The sequence below is a fragment of the Zalophus californianus genome, chromosome 14, assembly GCF_009762305.2.
Source record: "Zalophus californianus isolate mZalCal1 chromosome 14, mZalCal1.pri.v2, whole genome shotgun sequence".
NCBI lineage: Eukaryota > Metazoa > Chordata > Mammalia > Carnivora > Otariidae > Zalophus > Zalophus californianus.
In genome coordinates, this window is record NC_045608.1 from 26,329,500 (window position 1) to 26,348,907 (window position 19,408).

The 19,408-nt window shown below is 48.2% G+C and overlaps 1 protein-coding gene across 7 annotated transcripts in view; it reads right to left on the reverse strand.

Moving 5' to 3' along the window:
• Positions 1-19,408, reverse strand: part of CABIN1 (calcineurin binding protein 1) — a 152,254-nt gene that overhangs the window by 98,337 nt on the left and 34,509 nt on the right. For all 7 annotated transcript variants that reach the window (XM_027576452.2, XM_027576447.2, XM_027576451.2 and 4 more), the window contains 7 exons: positions 19,319-19,397; positions 18,539-18,726; positions 17,546-17,698; positions 16,167-16,361; positions 12,054-12,296; positions 10,174-10,330; positions 4,316-4,431 (listed from right to left, as the gene is read on the reverse strand). In XM_027576452.2, the coding sequence (XP_027432253.1) occupies positions 4,316-4,431; positions 10,174-10,330; positions 12,054-12,296; positions 16,167-16,361; positions 17,546-17,698; positions 18,539-18,726; positions 19,319-19,397 (1,131 nt within the window). The remainder of the gene's footprint in view (positions 1-4,315; positions 4,432-10,173; positions 10,331-12,053; positions 12,297-16,166; positions 16,362-17,545; positions 17,699-18,538; positions 18,727-19,318; positions 19,398-19,408) is intronic.

Sequence of the window (19,408 nt, forward strand, 5' to 3'; positions counted from 1 at the left end):
AACACAAGTTTGTAAGTACATCTTAATGTCAGGAAGATGTTACTAAATGACCTTATACAAGATGTTGAGCACATGGTTTTTCCCAATGCTCCTATACTTAATTTAGAAACACTAATACCTTAATGATAGCAAGATGTGAAAAAAAAAAAACAAGAAAGAGTAAACACTGAAATAAGCTTTCACCACAATAAAGTTACAGAAGACACAAAATATATCCAAAAAAATAATAAATATTAATGTGGCAATTAATGACTTAGAAAGCAAGAAAAAAACAGATCAATAAATCAATAGCTAGTAGTTTGAAAAACCTAATTTATTTATTTATTTATTTATTAGATTTATGTATTTATTTGACAGAGAGCTAGAGAGAGCCAGAGAGCACAAGTGGGGGGAATGGCAGAGGGAGAAGGAGAAGCAGGCTCCCCACTGAGCAGGGTGCCCTATGAAGGGCTCAATCCCAGGACCGTGGGATCATGACCTGAGCCGAAGGCAGACGCTTAACCAACTGAGCCACTCAGCTGCCCCCTGAAAAAACTAATTAGATAAGCTTCAGGAAAGACTGACTTAGAAAAAAGGAGCAGAGGAAGCACAAATAAATGACTTGAGCTCTGAAACAGAGGCATAACCAGAGGTACCACAGAGACTTTTTAAATCATGAGCACACTTCATGAACAATTTTATGCTTATGTGGACACTATTTCAAAAATATAATTGGTTTAAGAAAAGAAAATCTAAATGGGCCTAGAATCACCAAAGAAAGGGTCAGTAGTTTAAAATTTATCCCCCCTGGGACGCCTGGGTGGCTCAGCCGGTTAAGCGTCTGCCTTCAGCTCAGGTCATGATCCCAGGGTCCCGGGATCGAGTCCCGAATCGGGCTCCCTGCTCAGCGGGGAGCCTGCCTCCCCCTCTCCCTGCCGTTCCCTCTGCTTGTGCTCTTTCTCTCTGTGTCAAATAAATAAAATCTTTACAATTTATCCCCTCCCCAAAAAAAAGAGAGAGAGCTCTAGGCTGGGGTGACAAACTATGGACCAGGGGGAACACTGCCTATTTCTGTATAGCTCAGAAGCTAAGATTGGCATTTATATTTTTTAAATGATTGAAAAAAAAATCAAAAGAAGAATTTATTTTGTAACATATGAAATTCAAATTTCAGCATTCACAAGCTTTTACATATTATCTTTACATATTGACAAGGCTGCTTCTGTGCTGCAATGGGAGAGCTGAGTTATCTGCAACAGAGACCCTATGGCCAACAGAAGCTTACAAGATTTACCATCTGTCCCTGTACAGTGAAAGCTGTGCCAACCCCTAGGCCAAAAGCATTAAGACAAGGGGAAAAAAAAGGAAACCGTAAGGATTGAAAAGAAGGGAAAAAATAGTTATTCATGGACGATATAACTGTCCACAAAGAAAATTTGAGAAATCTACAATCCGCCAGAATTAATAAAAGCAGTAAGTAAAGGAGTTACGGACAGGAGAAACTTATTTTTTAAAAAGTAGTATTCCTATCTGTCCACAAACACAAAATAGAAAACTTAATTTTTAAATATTTATTTATAACAGGAATAAAAAAAAATAATGCCCAAGCATAAATCTAACAGCACATACATAAGAGCTTAAGGAGAAAATTATAAAACTGTATTAAGGGACATGAAAGTATAAGACCTGAATAAATGGAGAGATATACTACATTCATGACTAGAAAGAATCATATAAAAATGGCAACTCTCCCCCAAATTAATCTGTGAGATTAATGCCATTCCAATTAAATTCCAACGGTGGCGAGGATTAGGGAGTGGGGGTGGGTCACAAAGTTTTACCAACTGTCCTTACAATGTTTTAGAAGAGGAGAGGGCAAAGAACAGTCAAGAGAATGTGACAAATAGGCAAGTCGATTAATCCTAGCAGGTGTCAGTATACCGCAAAGGCAGTGTGATACTGGTTCAGGAATAGCTAGACCAACAGAAAGAACAAAGTCCAACAACAAACCCTCACACGTATGGACAGAAGGTGGAGGGGGGCCTTACAAACTAGTGCAGAAAGAACAGAGTCTTTGATGAATGGTACAAACCAACTGGCCATCCATATGGAAATTCAAAATGGATCCCTACCTTATGTCATAAACAAACCAAAATTGAGAAGGAATAAAGACCGGATGTGAAAAATGAGAGTGAACTTTAAGATTAACATAGAGAAGAATATATTAATAATCTTGTGGGAGGAAAGGATTTCTTAAAGTACAAATAACAAAACAAACCACACACAGAAAACAAAAACCCCACAAACCATAAAGGACTAACAAATTTGACACTTAAATTCTGTAAAACAAACACTATACACAAAGTTAAAAGACAAGTCACATAAAACTGCATAGAAATTAGAACTAAATACACACACATACATGCACATACACACACACACACACGGGCATGTAAAACTGGTGAAACATACGTATCAGACAAAAGACTGAATTCAGAGTACATAAAAACTCTACAAATCAATAGGAAAAAGAAAAAAAGCCCAACAGAAAAATGAGCAAATTACATGAGCAAGCAAATCGCGAGCGGACACCTAGATGGCCCTGAGCAGAGAGGGAAATCAATAAGCAGGGGCCGAGCCCACAAAGGTGAAGTTGCTGCAGGAATAGAAAAGCTGGGCCTTGGGTAGAGAAGTCAGGAGCTATGAAATGAAACACGGAGGTACTCCTCTATCATTTCCACTCCCTCAAACTCACTTGGCAGACCCTGGCGGCCAGGATTCACGCTCCACCAAAGACGCTGCAGCCTAAGGAAAACCTGGAGTAGGAGTGTCCTGTCATTGTGTGTGCTGCCTGCCGGCAGGCCACTCCTCAGCACCACTCCTGCTGGGTACCAGCTTGCAAAGGTGCTACCCCATTCTTGACTTCCCCCAAGCCGCGTAAGAGCAGAAGGGTGACTGACTGCCTTGTGGAGGTGACCCTGGAAGTAGACAATGTCTCCACACTCTCTAATTGGGAGAGGGAAGGCAGAAGAAGGAAGTTGCCAATTTCTGGGCAGCAATATAGTCTAGGCTTAGCACAATTCTTCCAAAAACGGTCCTAAAGCGTGGAGCTGACCCAGGGTGAGCACCTGGGAGGCCCTCAGAACTCACAGGGTAGAGCAGACACTCAGGCATCTATGGCTAGGGCTCCTGCCAAGTCTCTGCCTCCTCAGCACAAGTGCTCTGCAAACTGTCAAGCCTTACACATACATGAGCTCTATAAATATTCTCTCTCGTTCATTCATTCAACCCACTATGTACTAAGCACCTACTATGGGCTAGGTGTGCTGCTGTGCTAAGTAAGTGCTGGGATCCAGCAGCGAACAAAACTACAAAAACCCCTACTTCATGGAAGTTATGTTTCAGCGGAGAAGAGGTACACAATAAACATACTAGATAAATAAATTAGAAGGCGTGCTAGAAGGTGATAAGAGCCACGCGGAAAGCCACAGGGCAGAGGAGGAAGATAGCACTGGGGAGGCGGACTGCGGTTGTAGAGGGTATGTTGTTCGCTGAAAACATACACAGCAGAGGTCAGCACACCTTTTCCTGAAGGACCACACAGTAAATATTTTAGGTTTCATGTACCATATGGACTCTATCAGAGCTTCTCATCCCTGCCACTGTATTGCCAAAGCAGCCATAGTTCATTGGTAAATGAATGGTTATGGCCATGTTCCACTAAAACATTTATTAATAGACCTTGCAGGCTGGGTTGGGTGACCCTCTCGTGCTCTGTAACCTGTCTGTGTGCTGCTTGGCCTTACACTCAGCAGTGAGTTTTGGGGACAGAATCATGCCGCTTATCCCCAGTACGCCCAGTCAATCACAGCTGCCAAGTGGGGGAAGGCTATTTGCACTCACCAAATATTTACTTGCTAAATAGCTTGCTAAATAGCTATTGATTCAGCAACTCCTACCTTGTATGAGTGGTGCCTGGCAAACAGAACTCAATGGAAGGCATGGTGAATACAGCTGTTTCTTCTAAAATTACTATGAAGAGCCCGACCCTATGCCTGACACACACATAACAGACACAGTAACAAGTAGTGGTTCTAAATCCACCCATAGGTCAAGGCCAGGTCCAGAACCCCTGAACGCAGGCGCACAAGGGAACCAAGTTCAGACTTTCTGGCAACTCTGAGTAGTCACATACAAAATCAAAGAAGCACAGCAGGCCCCAGCGCAGGGGGAGGCCAAGCAAGCAAGCCTCAGGGTGCCAACCCATCCCACCCTGCACTCCTCCCCCTGCCCCCCCCGCCCCGCCCCCAGCCCTGGCCAAGAGGGCAGTGCTTACATAGAATCGCAGCAGAGCCCCATCGGAATTGCAGCACCAGGACCTCCTGCCCAAATATTCATGGGCTGTGTTGAGCAGCATGAGGGAGGATGGGAGCATGGGCGTCTCGGCCATCACTAGGGAAAGACAGACCGGCACAGAGTTAGCATGGGGACATGTGTGGGAGCTGCAAGGCTCAGCCTCTCCTTTGTGGGCTTTTCTGTCTTTACCACAGATAAGGCGGCCACAGATTTTTCTTTCTTTCCTTTTTTATCTTTTTAAGTAAGTAATGACTTGACTGGCTTTACTAAAGCAATACACGCTTCTCAAAAAAACAATTCAAATCATACAAGAAGACATAAGGAATGCCTCATCCACCTCCAGATAACCACGCTGACATTTGGTGGACATCACTGGAAGCATCTTTCTGGGCACATATATGAAACATTTTGAAAGACAAAGATAATTTTTATTTTTTTCCCCCAGGTTTTTTTTTTTTTTTAATTTTGTTATGTTAGTCACCATACATTACATCATTAGTTTTTGATGTAGTGTTCCATGATTCATTGTTTGCGTGTAACACCCAGTGTTCCATGCAATACATGCCCTCCTTAATACCCATCACCAGGCTAACCCATCCCCCCAGCCCCTTCCCCTCTAAAACCCTCAGTTTGTTTCTCAGAGTCCACAGTCTCTCATGATTCGTCTAGAAAGATAATTTTTAACAATGAAACCCATATGACATATACCATTTCTTTTTTTCTTTTTTAAAGATTTTATTTATTTGACAGAGAGAGCACAAGCAGAGGGAGAGAGAGGGAGAAGCAGGCTCCCCGCGGAGCAGGGAGCCCGATGTGGGACTCGATCCCAGGACCCTGGGACCATGACCCGGGCCGAAGGCAGTCGCTTAACTGACTGAGCCACCCAGGCGCCCCTGACATATACCATTTCTTAAAGATTCTTATATACAGGCCTAGTGGAGTATAATAGAAGAAAAAGAGAATGACCAAATTTTAGTTAAGTGTCTGTTCACCACTAGAACTATTACTAGTTCCTTAAAGGTGCTTCGGTGTTTTTGAAACTCTAGGCTATAACCCACTGGTGGGCTTGTAGTCAGCATTTTTAAAGAGGGCTAGGATAGAACACAGGGCAGAAAATACCAGTGGGGCTCACGCCAGGTAGAATAAGGATTCTTTCATGAAATTTGTTCTATACTTTTTGACCACCGGCCAGCCCCAGTCAAAAAGGTGTGAAAGGGGGGCGCCTGGGTGGCTCAGTCCGTTCAGCGTCTGCCTTCAGCTCAGGTCATGATTCCGGGGTCCTGGGATGGAGCCCCTGCTTCTCCCTCTGCTCCTCCTCGCCTCCCCCCCGGCTCATGCATTCTTGCTCTCTCTCGCTTGCTCTAAAAAAAACATAAATTAATTAAATTAAAAAAAAACAAAGGTATGACGGGGCACCTAGGTGGCTCAGTCGGTTAAGCGTCTGCCTTCGGCTCAGGTCATGATCCCAGGGTCCTGAGATCGAGCCCCACATCGGGCTCCGCGCTCACTGGGGAGCCTGCTTCTCCTTCTCCCTCTGTGGCTCCCCCTGCTGTGCTCTCTCTCTCTCTGTCAAATAAATAAATAAAATCTTTAAAAAAAAAAAGTATGAAAGGCATGGATTTAAAAAAAAAAAAAAAAAACCTCAGAAAATCATGAAGAAATTAAGCCATGCCAGTCCTTTAGTCTCCATTTTCAACAGCATCAAGTGATTCTATTATTCAAGATGGATGATAGCTAGCTTATAACACTTCCTTTCTCCCCCTTCTCCCAATTTTGTTGTACATGTATTATTTGTAGCACTTCAAGGTTTGTAACACTGACACTCTGTTCTGTGACCATAATTAGCACAGTTGCTTTCTCTCAATTCCAATTCTAAATGGATTTGGTGCTCATCACAAAATCTTGCCTGTGGCTTTTCCACTCCTGACGAATTTCATTCTGACTCATGTTGGTTTACTGACTTCATTCTCCAGTGGTGTTTTTAGAAGCACCCACAGAAGCTGGAATCCCTGTTTATAAATGTCTCTTACCACTATTAATTACAAGCAACTTGGCTAGATGTCCTAGTTTGCATCATCTTTCCTTGAAAACAGTGTAGACTTTTAAATATCACCTCAACTGCCCTGAATGCGGCTAGGGAGAAATCTGAAATGAGTCTCATGTTCTATCCCGTGAAGATAAATTGCTTTTTCAGTTTACAATTCTAAGAAACCTTTATTCTTAAAGTAGATCCTTAACCAGGATGTATCTTGCTGTGTATCAAATTTTTCACGGTATATACCGAACACTTTGAATCTGCACATTCAGTTTTTATTACAGAGAAATTCATGTTATTCCTGTGTTTGACAGTGGGTTGACTGCTTGTCCTGTTTCATTGCTAGAGTCTTTCCATCCGAAGCACAATTTATCCTCGCACAGGACCACCTGTGTCCTACATCTATCCTTCTCATGAACACTTTTAGCTCTGAACTGTATCCCTGGTTTCAGTTCTAGATATACTCATTCTGCTCCTCGCAGCCTGCTTTATTAGTTTATAATGGTGAGGCTTGGTCTGCAATGTTTTCCCTTAGTTTTGCAATTTTCTGTTTCATTTCATTCTGCTTATTAGTTCCAATTTTGTAATAAGCGATTTCTTTTTTTTTTTTTAAGATTTTATTTATTTATTTGACAGAGAGAGAGACACAGCGAGAGAGGGAACACAAGCAGGGGGAGTGGGAGAGGGAGAAGCAGGTTTCCCACCGAGCAGGGAGCCCAATGTGGGGCTCGATCCCAGGACCCTGGGATCATGACCCGAGCCAAAGGCAGACGCTTAACGACTGAGCCACCCAGGTGCCCTAATAAGCGATTTCTTGTGCAAATCATTACAGGGCCCCTGACTCTGTTCCTTGGTGTAAGTTTTCTTCCTGATTGAGGTCATCTATTTCTTTTTTGTCCCCCCACACAGGGTTGGGGGTGGGCTACAATAGGTCAGCACACTTGCCACGTCACTTCTCTACCCTGCTCATGGTCTGCTAGGGCACTTCCTCCATACTACGTTAAGTACTCTAACACGTCAGCAATGAATTTACTGGGGCACTTTCCCAAATATAAGATCAATTTGCCCTTTCCTTAAAACCATTATTTTAAAGTAGGTGCTGCTCTCAACTCACTTTCCTGTAACCTGTGTCTGCAGAGGTAGAAGGGAGATTACTGGGCGAGTGCCACACACAGTCCTCACTGGGACACCTGGATTTTGTCTTTTCTCTGAGATGCCCTTTAAGGTAGGACTGGCTACCCACTGAGAGGAGTGCAGTCAGCAGACAGCCCCCAGCAGTCAGCTCCTTCAGGTTCTTCTGTAGCTGCAGAGATGCACCTCACCCAAGGTCATGCACTTCCTGTGGGAGTCCATGTGCAGTGACTGAGCAAGACAGGAGTCTAAAGACAGACTACTTGAGTCCAACATGGTAGGACAGCTCTGATGGGCCACTCTGGTTCCAGAGCTGCCTGCCAGGTTGGCCAAGGCCTGGGTCAGACCTGAAGCACAGATCAACTTTCCTTTGCTCTATCCTGCTTCCTCTCCCCAATGAACTGGCTCAGAGAACTCAATTATGACAACATTCTACCCTACACCGGGCCTCTCTCCACCCAGCCAGTAATGTGCTTCATCCCTGGATCCCTCCCCTCAGCGTGACCTGGTCACTGGAAGGCGGCAGGGCCCAGGAGCCCTTCCTGTCTCTGTCGAACCCAGGGTGATATGGAGGGGTTTCCCCACTTGCCCACTCTCTACAAATGAGAGGACGTTAATATTTCCCAGGATTTTGCCAACTTCCCATCTTCCCTCAGCTTTCCTACCAGTGGGAGAGGATGGGACAGGAACCACACCTGCTGCCAGTCCACCAGAATCTTGGATTCTTTCCTTGGCCTACCCTCTCAAGTTGACGGCATTCCACTGTCCCCCTTTCCTTGTTTGCTTACCGGCAGGTTTTTAAAATCTTTATTTTGTTTGTATAATTAATCAGAGGGGAAAGGATACTCTTAATTCAGGAGTCTCTCTGTATTATATTTATAAGAAAAACAATAAACATAATTGTAAACCTCAATTTTTTTTTCCACTTTTAAAACCCCTTTGGAAAATATAAAGGTACTACTTGTCAAAAGCTCAAAAGATATTCATCCTAGAAATTTATCCAAAAAATCAATTAGGCAGAAGCAAAAAGGTATACATGAGGTTCATCGAAGTGTGACCTATAAGAGAAAAATGCTGCAGGGCGCCTGGGTGGCTCAGTTGGTTAAGCGACGGCCTTCGGCTCAGGTCATGATCCTGGAGTCCCAGGATCGAGTCCCGCATCAGGCTCCCTGCTCGGCAGGGAGTCTGCTTCTCCCTCTGACCTTCCCCCCCTCTCATGTACTCTCTCTCTCTCATGCTCTCTCTCAAATAAATAAATTTAAAAAAATTAAAAAAAAAAAAAAGAGAGAGAAAAATGCTGCAGGCATCCTGAGGGGTCAGCAGGGGGGATGGTTCAGTAAAGCAGGACACCTCTCAACAGCATTACAAAAACTACAGAGCAAAATCGAAACAGCTTCATAAAATAGGTCCTGAAAGCCTTTCTCAGTCTGGCCCTTCCCATGTCCAACCCACATAGCCAGCACTCCTGCAACCGTGCTCACGCTGCTCCGTCTCCCCATGTCCTCCCCTGCCCCTGCTCTCCTCTCCCCCCAGTACCACCCTGCCCCTCACCCCCGCCCAGGCAGCATGAGGCACCCTTTTCTCAGCGGGCCACCCTGGCTTGGCACTGTGGGTGTTCTGGTCTGTCTCCTCCCACCACAAATCTGTCGGAGCGAAGTGCCTTATTCCCAGAGGTCTGACATGCAGTGAGCAGCTGATAAGTACCGGGGGAGTTAGAGAAGTTAGAGAGAATGAACGGAAGGAAACAAACTGCATGTTAACTCTGGCCTTCTCTAGGTCGTTGGAATAGGGATGACTTTCTTTCCTTTCCACTTTTCTGACTTTTCAAATCACTGAGGAAAGATTCCCAATAAAGTTAATCTGAAGCTTGGCTGAATACATAAGTATGTGTATTAAAATCTCAGCTATATAAAAAATTTGTGTCATTGGCCAAGTCTAGACAGAAAATGCAAGAACATTCTACCACTTGGTAGAATGATAGGGAATCTTTGTTTAAATGTCATTTAGTTGCTATTGTTAATTCTTCAGTTCACCACATTTCCTACCACTGCACTGACTTGGCTCAAGTACCACCTCCATGAAGAGTCCTGGGCTCACCCTCTTCGGCTTCTTGTTATGACTACTCATCATTTAGCACTCCCATGTGCCAGGCACTGATTTGACAAATGACAGCTTTATTATTTCATTTTGTCCTCAGAACAATCCTCTGAGATAGGTACCATTATTCCCAGCATGTACCTGGGAAATAGAGGCTGAGAGGTTGTATGACTTGCTCTAGGTCACACAGTGAAGATGTGATAGTTGGGATTTGGAACCTGTGCTCACTCCATACCTCCGTCGCTGACGGGCTCACACCAGCAGGGGCCACAGAGCGTGGTGGTTAAGTGCAAGGGCCAGCGTGTGGCTGCCCATCTCAGAGGGCTGCCTTGAGGATTAAAGGAGTAAGCAAGTGTGAGATTGCCTGGCGCAGTGTCAGCACTCCTTGTAAGCACTTGCCGTGCTGCCATTCTGTGTTGCCACTGGCACCAGACATGAAATACCACACCCCATTGCCTCTTGACCTCACTGCGCAATGAGCTCCACACAAAATCCTATTGACTGAGCCCTAAGTCCACTCAGCACCTGGATAGGGCTATCAAGGCCTGCCCCCACCCAGACCCATTTCCTGCCACCTTCATCTGTCGGGTTCTGGAGCTGTTGCTGGTGGCAGAGGGAGTGGAAGGTGTCCTCTTCCTGCCAGATGATCCGGTGCAGGATGATCCAGGGCAGCACTGAGGAGACGTGGGGCTCCTTGGGCTCCTCTTGCACGGCCATGCTACAGTCAATGACCTGGGAGAGGGAGAAGAACAGGGGGTATCATAGTAGGGCCAGCTGTTCCTCCCACCCTCTTGGATGACTCCTCAGCGTAGAGGTGGGGACACTGACCTAGAAGCATTCCAGCACATCATCAGCATCCCAGAGTGCCCAACAACAGAGTTAAGCCCAGGCATTGGAGAAGCCAGCTCTGATAGTCCTCCCTTATGTTACGTGCAGCTCCTGACGCCTTCAGCACCTACTGTGTGCTGGGCCCATGCCAGATGTGAGGGTTACAGAGGTGAGTGGGGCAGCGGGGGAGTTAGTAGTGCAGGGGGAAGAGAGCCACAGACAAGCCACTCAAGAGTTAAGAATCAGGAGCGCCTGGGGTGCCTGGGTGGCTCAGTCGTTAAGCATCTGCCTTCAGCTCAGGTCGTGATCCCAGGGTCCTGGGATCGAGCCCCACATGGGGCTCCCTGCTCGGCGGGAAGCCTGCTTCTCCCTCTCCCACTCCCCCTGCTGTGTTCCCTCTCTTGCTGTGTCTGTCTGTCAAATAAATAAATAAAATCTTAAAAAAAAAAAAAAAAAAGAATCAGGAGCGCCTGGGTGGCTCAGCTGGTTAGGCAGCCGACTCTTGATTTTGGCTCAGGTCATGGTCCCAGGGTCATGAGATCGAGTCCCCCGGTGGGCTCCACGCTCAGCGTGGAGTAGGTTTGTCTGTCCCTCTCCCCCTCCTCCTCCCCCTGCTTACGTGCACGCTTGCTCTCTCTCAAATAAATACATAAAATCTTTTTTAAAAAATTAAGAATCAAAATCAGTATGGCCCCTGCATTTAAGGTAAATGAGGGCCACAGTGGGGTCGCCAAGGAGGGGGTGGGAACCTGAGGTTTCCTGGAGTGGAGGTGACACTCCAGGTGAATGGCTGTGGTGGAACCAACACTGAAGAGGGCAGGAGTGGGTGGCAGAGGACAGGCATGCAGGCAGAGGCCCAGAGGAAGCCGAGGAAGCAAAAGATGAGTAAAGGAGGCTGGGCGGAATCGTGCACCTTGGGTAATGGGCAACCCGGAGGGGTATGAAGTGTTGAAGAGAGGGAGGAATATTCCCGTGTCGGGGCGGTGGCTGCACTGGGAGGGTAGAGGGGGCAAGGAGGACTGCAGGGAGCAAATTGCCACAGTTCAAAGAAGAGAGAGCAGTGGCCTGGGCTAAGGCAGAGCACTACACACAGAGAGGAGAAACAAAGAACGGGGACATTAAGGCATTAAGGACGTGGATTTGGTAGGACCTGCTGACGGCCTGCGTAGTCGTTGTCAGGAGAAAGAGCTTACGGACGGTTCCCTGCTATGAAGCCCACCTGGATGACGTGGAGTGCTGTGATCACCCCTTGGCTATGAGAGCCAGGATGATGTGGGGGTGGTGGAGAGCCCCGGTGGGGAAACAGAGGGCCTGGGGTTCCAGCCCCAGCTCCACCTCCTGCTCACAGCACACACGTCAGGGCCTCCTGCTCTGAGCCTGATTCCACCCTTTGGGGACGGGTGGTCTGGAAGAACCCTGTGGTGCCAAGTGCTCAGCAATCTTCACTGACCCGACCAGCCCCATGGAGGTGTGCAGCCAAGGCACAGCCACCCGCCACCTGCAGCCAGAGCGGGGGCCGCTTCCTGCAGCCAGAGCAGCCAACACATCCCCTTGGGGTGCCTAGCCTGCAGTAAAGCCCGTGAGCTATGAAGAAAGGGGATGTCCGCAAAAAGGAGCGGTGGGTTACCTGGATGAGGTTGTTGGTGAGCCGGGTGAGGCCAGCGGAGGAAGACGATTCCTTCAGGATGCTGCCACTGCTGTCAGCCGAGAGTGCCTGCTCCATGCCCAGCAGCAGCTGGGTCACCGTGGCCACCCACTCCTCCTTGGCTGAAGACTCACTCGCATTCACCATCTGCTGGACGGCCTCGTGCAAAGCCACATCGGAGCACTCAAAACACTGTCGGTGGTCCTTTAGCCGGAGCAAGGAGTCCTGAGCACAGGGAGGGGTGAGGGTGAGGGTGAGGGTGAGGGTGAGGGTGAGGGTGAGGAGGAGGAGGAGGAGGAGGAGGAGGAGGAGGAGGAGGAGGAGGAGGAGGGCATACCATGAGAGGACTGTGATGGCACTCTCCACGCCTAGTCCTCAGGACTGAGGGGCGGGTGGCTGGGGACAAAGACACGAGGGGCAGTCCAAAAAGAGGGCTTTCCACAGGCCTTGAGGCATCTGTGAGGGCAATCACAGCACAGTGTGTGCCAGCCAGGGGGCTTTCAGAAAGGGGCTTGACCTCTGCACCTCAGTTTCCTCATTTATAAAGCTGGGACATGGATGAGGCCACAGAGCTGGCGAGCAGCCAAGGTGAGACTGAGTGAGTGACTCCACCACCTCTATCAGCTCTCACCCCGAGCCACCGTGCCCCAGGCCACCCAGTCATGCACTCATCTGGTGCCGTGGCTCCGGAGGGGTCTCAGCAGGGAGGGCAGGCTGCCAGGGAGGGACTCTCTCTGCGGAGGAGGGCCTGAGCAAGGCCACAGCAGAGGCAAGCAGCCCGGCAGCGCTGAGGTCATGGCTCTAAGAGGCCCTGCCCTCTCCAGGTGCCCAGGCGGAACAAGGTACCGGGCACAGGAAATGAGCTGCTGTACCTAGCACACTCAGCGCCGTGCCTTGGCACGTGGAAGAGCTCGCAGTACACCACACTATTTTAAAATCTTCTCTTTGGGAGCCATCGCTTTTTGTGCAGCCCCCTCTCCTTTTGCTCTAGAACAGAACCCACTTAGGCACCTCAGTCTCAGCCACTTTCATCACCATGCTGCTGTGCAGGGAAACTCAGCCTGGCTGTGAATTTGCAGATCTGGCGGGCAGCCTGTCAGACCAGCAGGAAGCACCTGCTGCCCGGTGCCCCGTCAGGCTCTGACCTCGCTGCAGCTGAGGCCTGGCAGCACCTCCACACAACGGGCGCAGCTGCCCCTCTCCAAGGGGACGCAGACAGGGGTGCCCAAAACTGCCTTGGGATGTGCTGCAATGTCTGAACACAGATCAAAACCATCCTCAATTTAAAAGCCCTAATCGCTCAGGAAAACAGGGTCTGTGTTTCTTTAAAGAAAGCCAACACTCTTTAGCAGGAGGCCAGAGTCATGAAGGAGCCTACGGGGTGTAGACATGGAACCCCAAGGCCCAAGCTGACCCCTCCTGATCAAACACCAATCACGCAAGGGACAGGGGCTTACTGTGTAGCTAGATAAAGACTACAGACCTGAAAGTGCAGCTAGCGTTGCCATGAAAGTCAGGGACAAGACAAGGACCCACCAGCAGTGCTCTAATGTGACATAATCCCCAGGGCTCAAGGCTAGAAAGAGCTCAAAAGCACAAGAATAACTGCCAACAAATGAGGAGACCAAGTTACCACTGACTGTGGGCAACATGATCGTCTACCCCAAACAAACAGAAACTTTCAGAAATAATGGGAATGCAGCAAAGTGGCTAGATTTAAAATAAACATGCAAAAATCAATAGGGTTCCTATAAACCAGAAATGTACAGTTAGACAACATAATGACCAACAAAAGGATCCTGCTCAAAGTCGCAACCAAAAATACCAAGAACTTAGAATCAATTCAACCAGAAAAAAACTACACAGTTACATCAAAGAACATTAAAAGCAGCTTGCCTAAATAGGGAGAGAGAGCCATCATACTGCTAGAGGAGAGGATTCCAAATCAGAACCCCTCCACAGACACATTCCATAAAAGTTAGACGAAGGACAATAAATGCAAAACTAACACCAAGAGAAGAAAACAAAGGCAAATACACTTTTTATCTATCTGTTGACATGCTTCTTGTCTGCCTCCCTTCTAAAATAGAGGTTTGGCCAAAGGGGGCCTCTCTCCCCTGCCCAGTGCCAGGCACACTACAGGAACTCAATCCATGTATGTGGAATGAGTGGACGAATATTCTTCTAGTCTTGGAAAGGCTACCTAACCATAATGAACAAAATCACAAACTTTTAAAAATATCAAAAGATTTGACAACATAAAATTCAAAACTCTTATATGTCAAAAAAAAAGGCCATAATTTAAAAGCAAACTGGGAAAAAATATTTGCAACATTTGATGAAAAAAAGATTAGTATCTTTAATGGGGCGCCTGGGTGGCTCAGATGGTTAAGCGTCTGCCTTCAGCTCAGGTCATGATCCCAGGGTCCTGGGATAGAGCTCCGCATCGGGCTCCCTGCTCGGCGGGGAGCCTGCTTCTTCCCCTGCTCATGTTCTCTCTCTCTCTCTGTATCTCTGTGTCTCGAATGAATAAATTAAAAAATCTTTAACAAAAAAAAAAAGATTAATATCTTTAAAATATAAAAAAATACTCCAAATCAATAAGAAAACACACCCCTCAATGGGAAATTTAGGAAAAACCAACAGTCACTCATCCTCAAAATAAAAACCAGGTGCTTCCACAGCACTTGGCCCAGGCCTCACCACAGCCCTCTCAAGTACTGCTCAATGCCCGTCCAACCCATCCGTGGAGCACCCTGCCATACCCAGGGGTTCTGGACAACAGGAGCAGATGGACATCTGAACACTGGGGCCATCTTAACAGGCGCAGTGGGGGCTAGCCTCTCCCCTCCCTCTCCCCACCTAATGGCCTCCCTGGTATACCCAGCCATCCCTCCCATATGCAGCCATGCTGGACACTCCTCCATTCCCCCACCCACCCACCCCCACAAGCCTGTCATGGTAACTGAGGTCAGACACACCTCATCCCTTGATCTCAGCATGGGCCAGCCTGACACTACTCTGCCAGGAACTGGAACCTCCCTTCCTCCCTCCCACCCTCCCTTTCTTCCCAGAACCAACTCTTTCCTCCCCTTTCACCAGGATGGAGATGCCTCCACTTGCTCCTACAGCCGCACCTCTTAACTATTTCCCAGTTCAAGAAAGTTAATTGAAATGTCTCATATAATGGGAGCAAAAAGCCTGGGAGAAGATTGGGCTCTCTTTCCAAACTGAAGGGGAAGGACCCAATAAGATAATAAACAGAATGCAATTAGTGTGTGAACCATAAGAGACAGGACACCAGACCACCCCAACGCCCCTAAGCATATCATGTTTATCACCATCCATGTTTATCATCCAACCCCACGCTTCCCGAGGATGGCGGCACTGGTGAGAGCCAGCACCCACCCATACGGCACTTGCTACATGCCAGGCACGGTGCCAAGACACACTAACTCGTATAACCCCTGTAGCAGGCCTCTGAGGGATGGACAATGATCATCTCCATTCTAGAGATGGGGAACCAAGGCACAGAGAGACTGAGTAACTGCCTGGCACCGAGCAGATCCTGATGCCCAGTGCTCAGTGTTTACCTCCTAAAGAAGGCAGGCACGGAGGGAGTCGAGAGGGCACATGGCTTCAAACACCACAGTAGTGTTCTTTTTTTCATACACATGGTATTTATTTGATCTTGATTATAATGTATAGTTTGTCCATTTTAACATCTACTCAAGACTTAATTTCAAAGGTAATATAAAAAGACAGGCAGATGAACAAACAGGTGGATCGATGGGTGCCATCCTTGACTATTCTTCCTTCCTTGTCTGCCAGGCAGACATTCCGATTCAAGTATGGGCTCATCTTGAGCCACACAGAACCCTGGAACCTGCACTCCTAGGTTCCAGCTTTCCCCCAGTCTTGACCATGTCTTCTAACTAGCATCTTCCTGAGTGCCAGTAAGCAGTTTTTATTCCTCTATTTTTCTCTTCTAGGTGCGTGTTCTTGAGGGCCACCTCAAAGCCTCCAGAGAAGAAACCCACAACCAAGCAAAGAAGGTAAGAGGTCAGGGCAAGGGGGACCGTGGGCAGCACACACCTGCAGCAGCAGCAGCTGGGCCGGCCTCTCCGGAATAGAAGTCATAAACTCCAGGTGTTTAGCCCGGTCAAATCCACTGGTACATAAGGTGGGGCGAAGCAGATGCACGACGGCCTTATAGTCCCCAGCCTCGTATAGCCGCTGAATCTCCTCCAGGGACTGGCACCGCTCCAGTGACTTCAGGTTCTTATCAATCTGGAAAAGGCCCAGACATTCTGCCCGATGACAAACCCCTCATCGTCTCTGAATCTGGCCAGTGTCTGCATTCATTAGACCCAAATGAGGAGTACGAAAGTGGACTCCCTGTTAGTACACCAGCATTTACATTAAAAAAATGCTTTTTAAAAAGTACTTCTATTGGGGCGCCTAGGTGGCTCAGTTGTTAGGGTGCTTCTCCCTCTCCCTCCACCTGCCGCTCCCCTGCGTGCTAACAAATAAAAAATGAAATCTTAAAAAAAAAAAAAAGTACTTCTATTAAGGTCAAGTCACTCTATTCTTTTAAAAAGAAAAGCAAAAAATGGGGTGCTTGGCTGGCACAGAGAAGCATGCGACTCTTAAACTCTTAAAGGGGCCGTGAGTTTGAGCCCCACCTTAGGTATAGAGATTGCTTAAATACCTTAAAAAAATAGCAAAAAAACAAAAACTACCCCAGAAGCAGAGAGGTTCCAGAAAATTCTCTGCCAAAATAGTTGGACAGCGAACCAGACTCCTGGAACCGAGGAACCAGAGGCCACTGGAGACGTGGGTGAGCCCTGGTCCAGAGGCTGACACACAGCATTGACCCATAGAACCCACTCCTCGCAGGAGTTCTGCTGCAGCCCCCAGAACGCAGGCAGCAGGGGCACTGCACTTGGCCTTGTCCAGAAAATTCTGTAACAGTCTGAAGGCCATTCAGCTGATGTGGACATGTCACAGCCATGGAACTGTGGCAGGGTCTGAGGCTGCGCAGTGAGAAGAGGATCAGAACCGGACAGAGCCAGACATACATGCCCTGTACCGCTGACCCAACCCACAGCCAAACCATTACTGCAGGCTTCTACAGCAGTTTCCCTCTAATCCTGCTGGAGCTGCTGCAGCATACGGCCCAGTGAGCCAAGCAATGATCGTTCCAGATCTTGCCGGTAAAGGCCTCCCTCCATCCTTGCCCCCTGCCGCCTGGATGAGCTTTCCCTCAGGGGGGTGTGCCGGCGAGTCCAAGGCGCCCTCGTGCACCACAGCTGCCTCTCCCAGGCCCCTTCACCCTCCCCTGGGAGGAAGGGGCCCTGCTCAGCGCGTGGGCCGCTCTCCTGCTCCACAGGGACACAGCAGGCCTGGTCTAACTGGGCCAACCCAGAATAAATCTTTGACCAAGAAAATGCCATTAAATAACTCCCACCCACCTCCTCCAAGGAAACGACCGAATCATTGTAGAGGTTGGGCAGGCGGATGACGACGTCTCTTTGCTCAGTCCCTGACTCCGCCTGGATGGCAGTGGGGCTCTGGAGCAGTTCTGTGCAGATGTCGTAGTTCTCCAGGGCCTGCTCCATGTCTCCCTGGTCAGAGGAAAAGCAGTCAAGGGACAGGAGCAGAAGGAAGGAAACTCCCTGTGCTGTGGCAGGTGCCTTACCTGCCTGATCCCACTAGACTGTAGGCACTAGGGGGGCAGTTTTGTCCAGTGACTGCAATACCCTCTACAAGGGGCCCTGGCACAGAGCTGGGGCTCAACAAGTATTTGTTGAACGAATGAATGATTACTTCATACCACAATTCTAAGGAAAGGTACCATTAACCCTATGTTGCAGATGAAGACACTGAGGACACCTGAGGAAGGCTGAGTGTCTTGTTCAAGATCATGAGCAAATAAATAGCAGAGCCAGGATTAGAACCTAGGCCGGTCCTAATTCCAGAACCAACTATGACAATCTGACTCATTCTACCAGAGTGCACCAGGTACCACCATGTGAGGTGCTGGGTAACAGCCAGTCCATCTGGGCCATCCAGACCAGGCTATGACAGGAAGCCTTCTGAGAATTCATGCAAGATAGGTGGTTTTCCCTTCTAGAAAGCTCTGCATCCATTTGTGCACGCATTCAGGCGCTTTCAGGAAAACAAAGGCAAAGGGTTCAAGACCTCAGGGTAATCCTGAGTGAGGAGGTCTACAGGGTGCACAGGAGATCTCTTCCAGAGCTCTGTGGTCGTGCTGATATGCTGTACAGACGGGGGGCCGTGCTGAGATACCTGAGATCTCAAGATTCCCCACCACATCCCACTTCCTCACCCTGAGACCAGTACCGGACAGGTGCCATGTGTGCACATGCACACATATCCTCAACAAGACATCCAGCTCTCTTCCCTCCCTTTGGGTGCCAGGGAATGCTGACCACAGAACCAACCTGCAGTGCCAGGAACCGAGCCTTCAACCAATAAACGCGGACCACAAATTCCAGCCAGCCATCCTCAAACAGGTCCCGCTGGGATGAGGCAAATGACAGCTGCAGGAGGTCCCCCAGGAAGTGGGTTCCAGGGAAATCAGGCCCAAACCTGCCATTCACCACACCAGCAGGGCAGTTCCGAGGAGACACTGAAAATCATTCAGGCCAGAACAAGTCAACTTCATGTACACGTTCCAAACACCCTTCTGCTCCCTAGAGCTTGCCCTTAGCCCTCACCATACTTGCTTTAGTGTCCAGGAGTACCCTGAGCCCCTTGGAGCCTTATAGCCGCTCAAGTAGCAAGCATCAGAGAAGTTAGACAAACCAGACATAGGATGCAGAGACCCTAAGGGTCCTCATTTTACATACTGAACTTAGTTCACCAGGTAGTGGTTTAAAAGTCAGAATGATTCACATCACCTAGGAAAATTCTTGGGACACATAAAGTGTCAGGTGATAACTTGAGAAATCTTGAGATCCTACTTCCTTCAATTCTGAATAACAGAAAAAGCAGGTAGGTGGCTCCCTCTGGGGGCTCAGCTATAACTAACTACTTCCTATGTGTCTAAAGGACTTCTCTAGGGCCCTGGATTTTCCCTAGTCCAACAAGCCAACCCAGGAAATGTGCCCACTGCAGATGTAAGTCTGAATTCCATGACTCAGCCTCCCCACTCCTGTTTCCTCCTCGCTGCTGAGGGTTGAGAAAATCACTCCTACCACGGAATACAGAATGCTTTCTACCTGCAGAACTTCTGCCCTTGGTCAGCAGCCACTGGTCCAGCTGGAGCTCCATACAGGAGAGAGACATCAGCATCATATCCTGCAGGACAG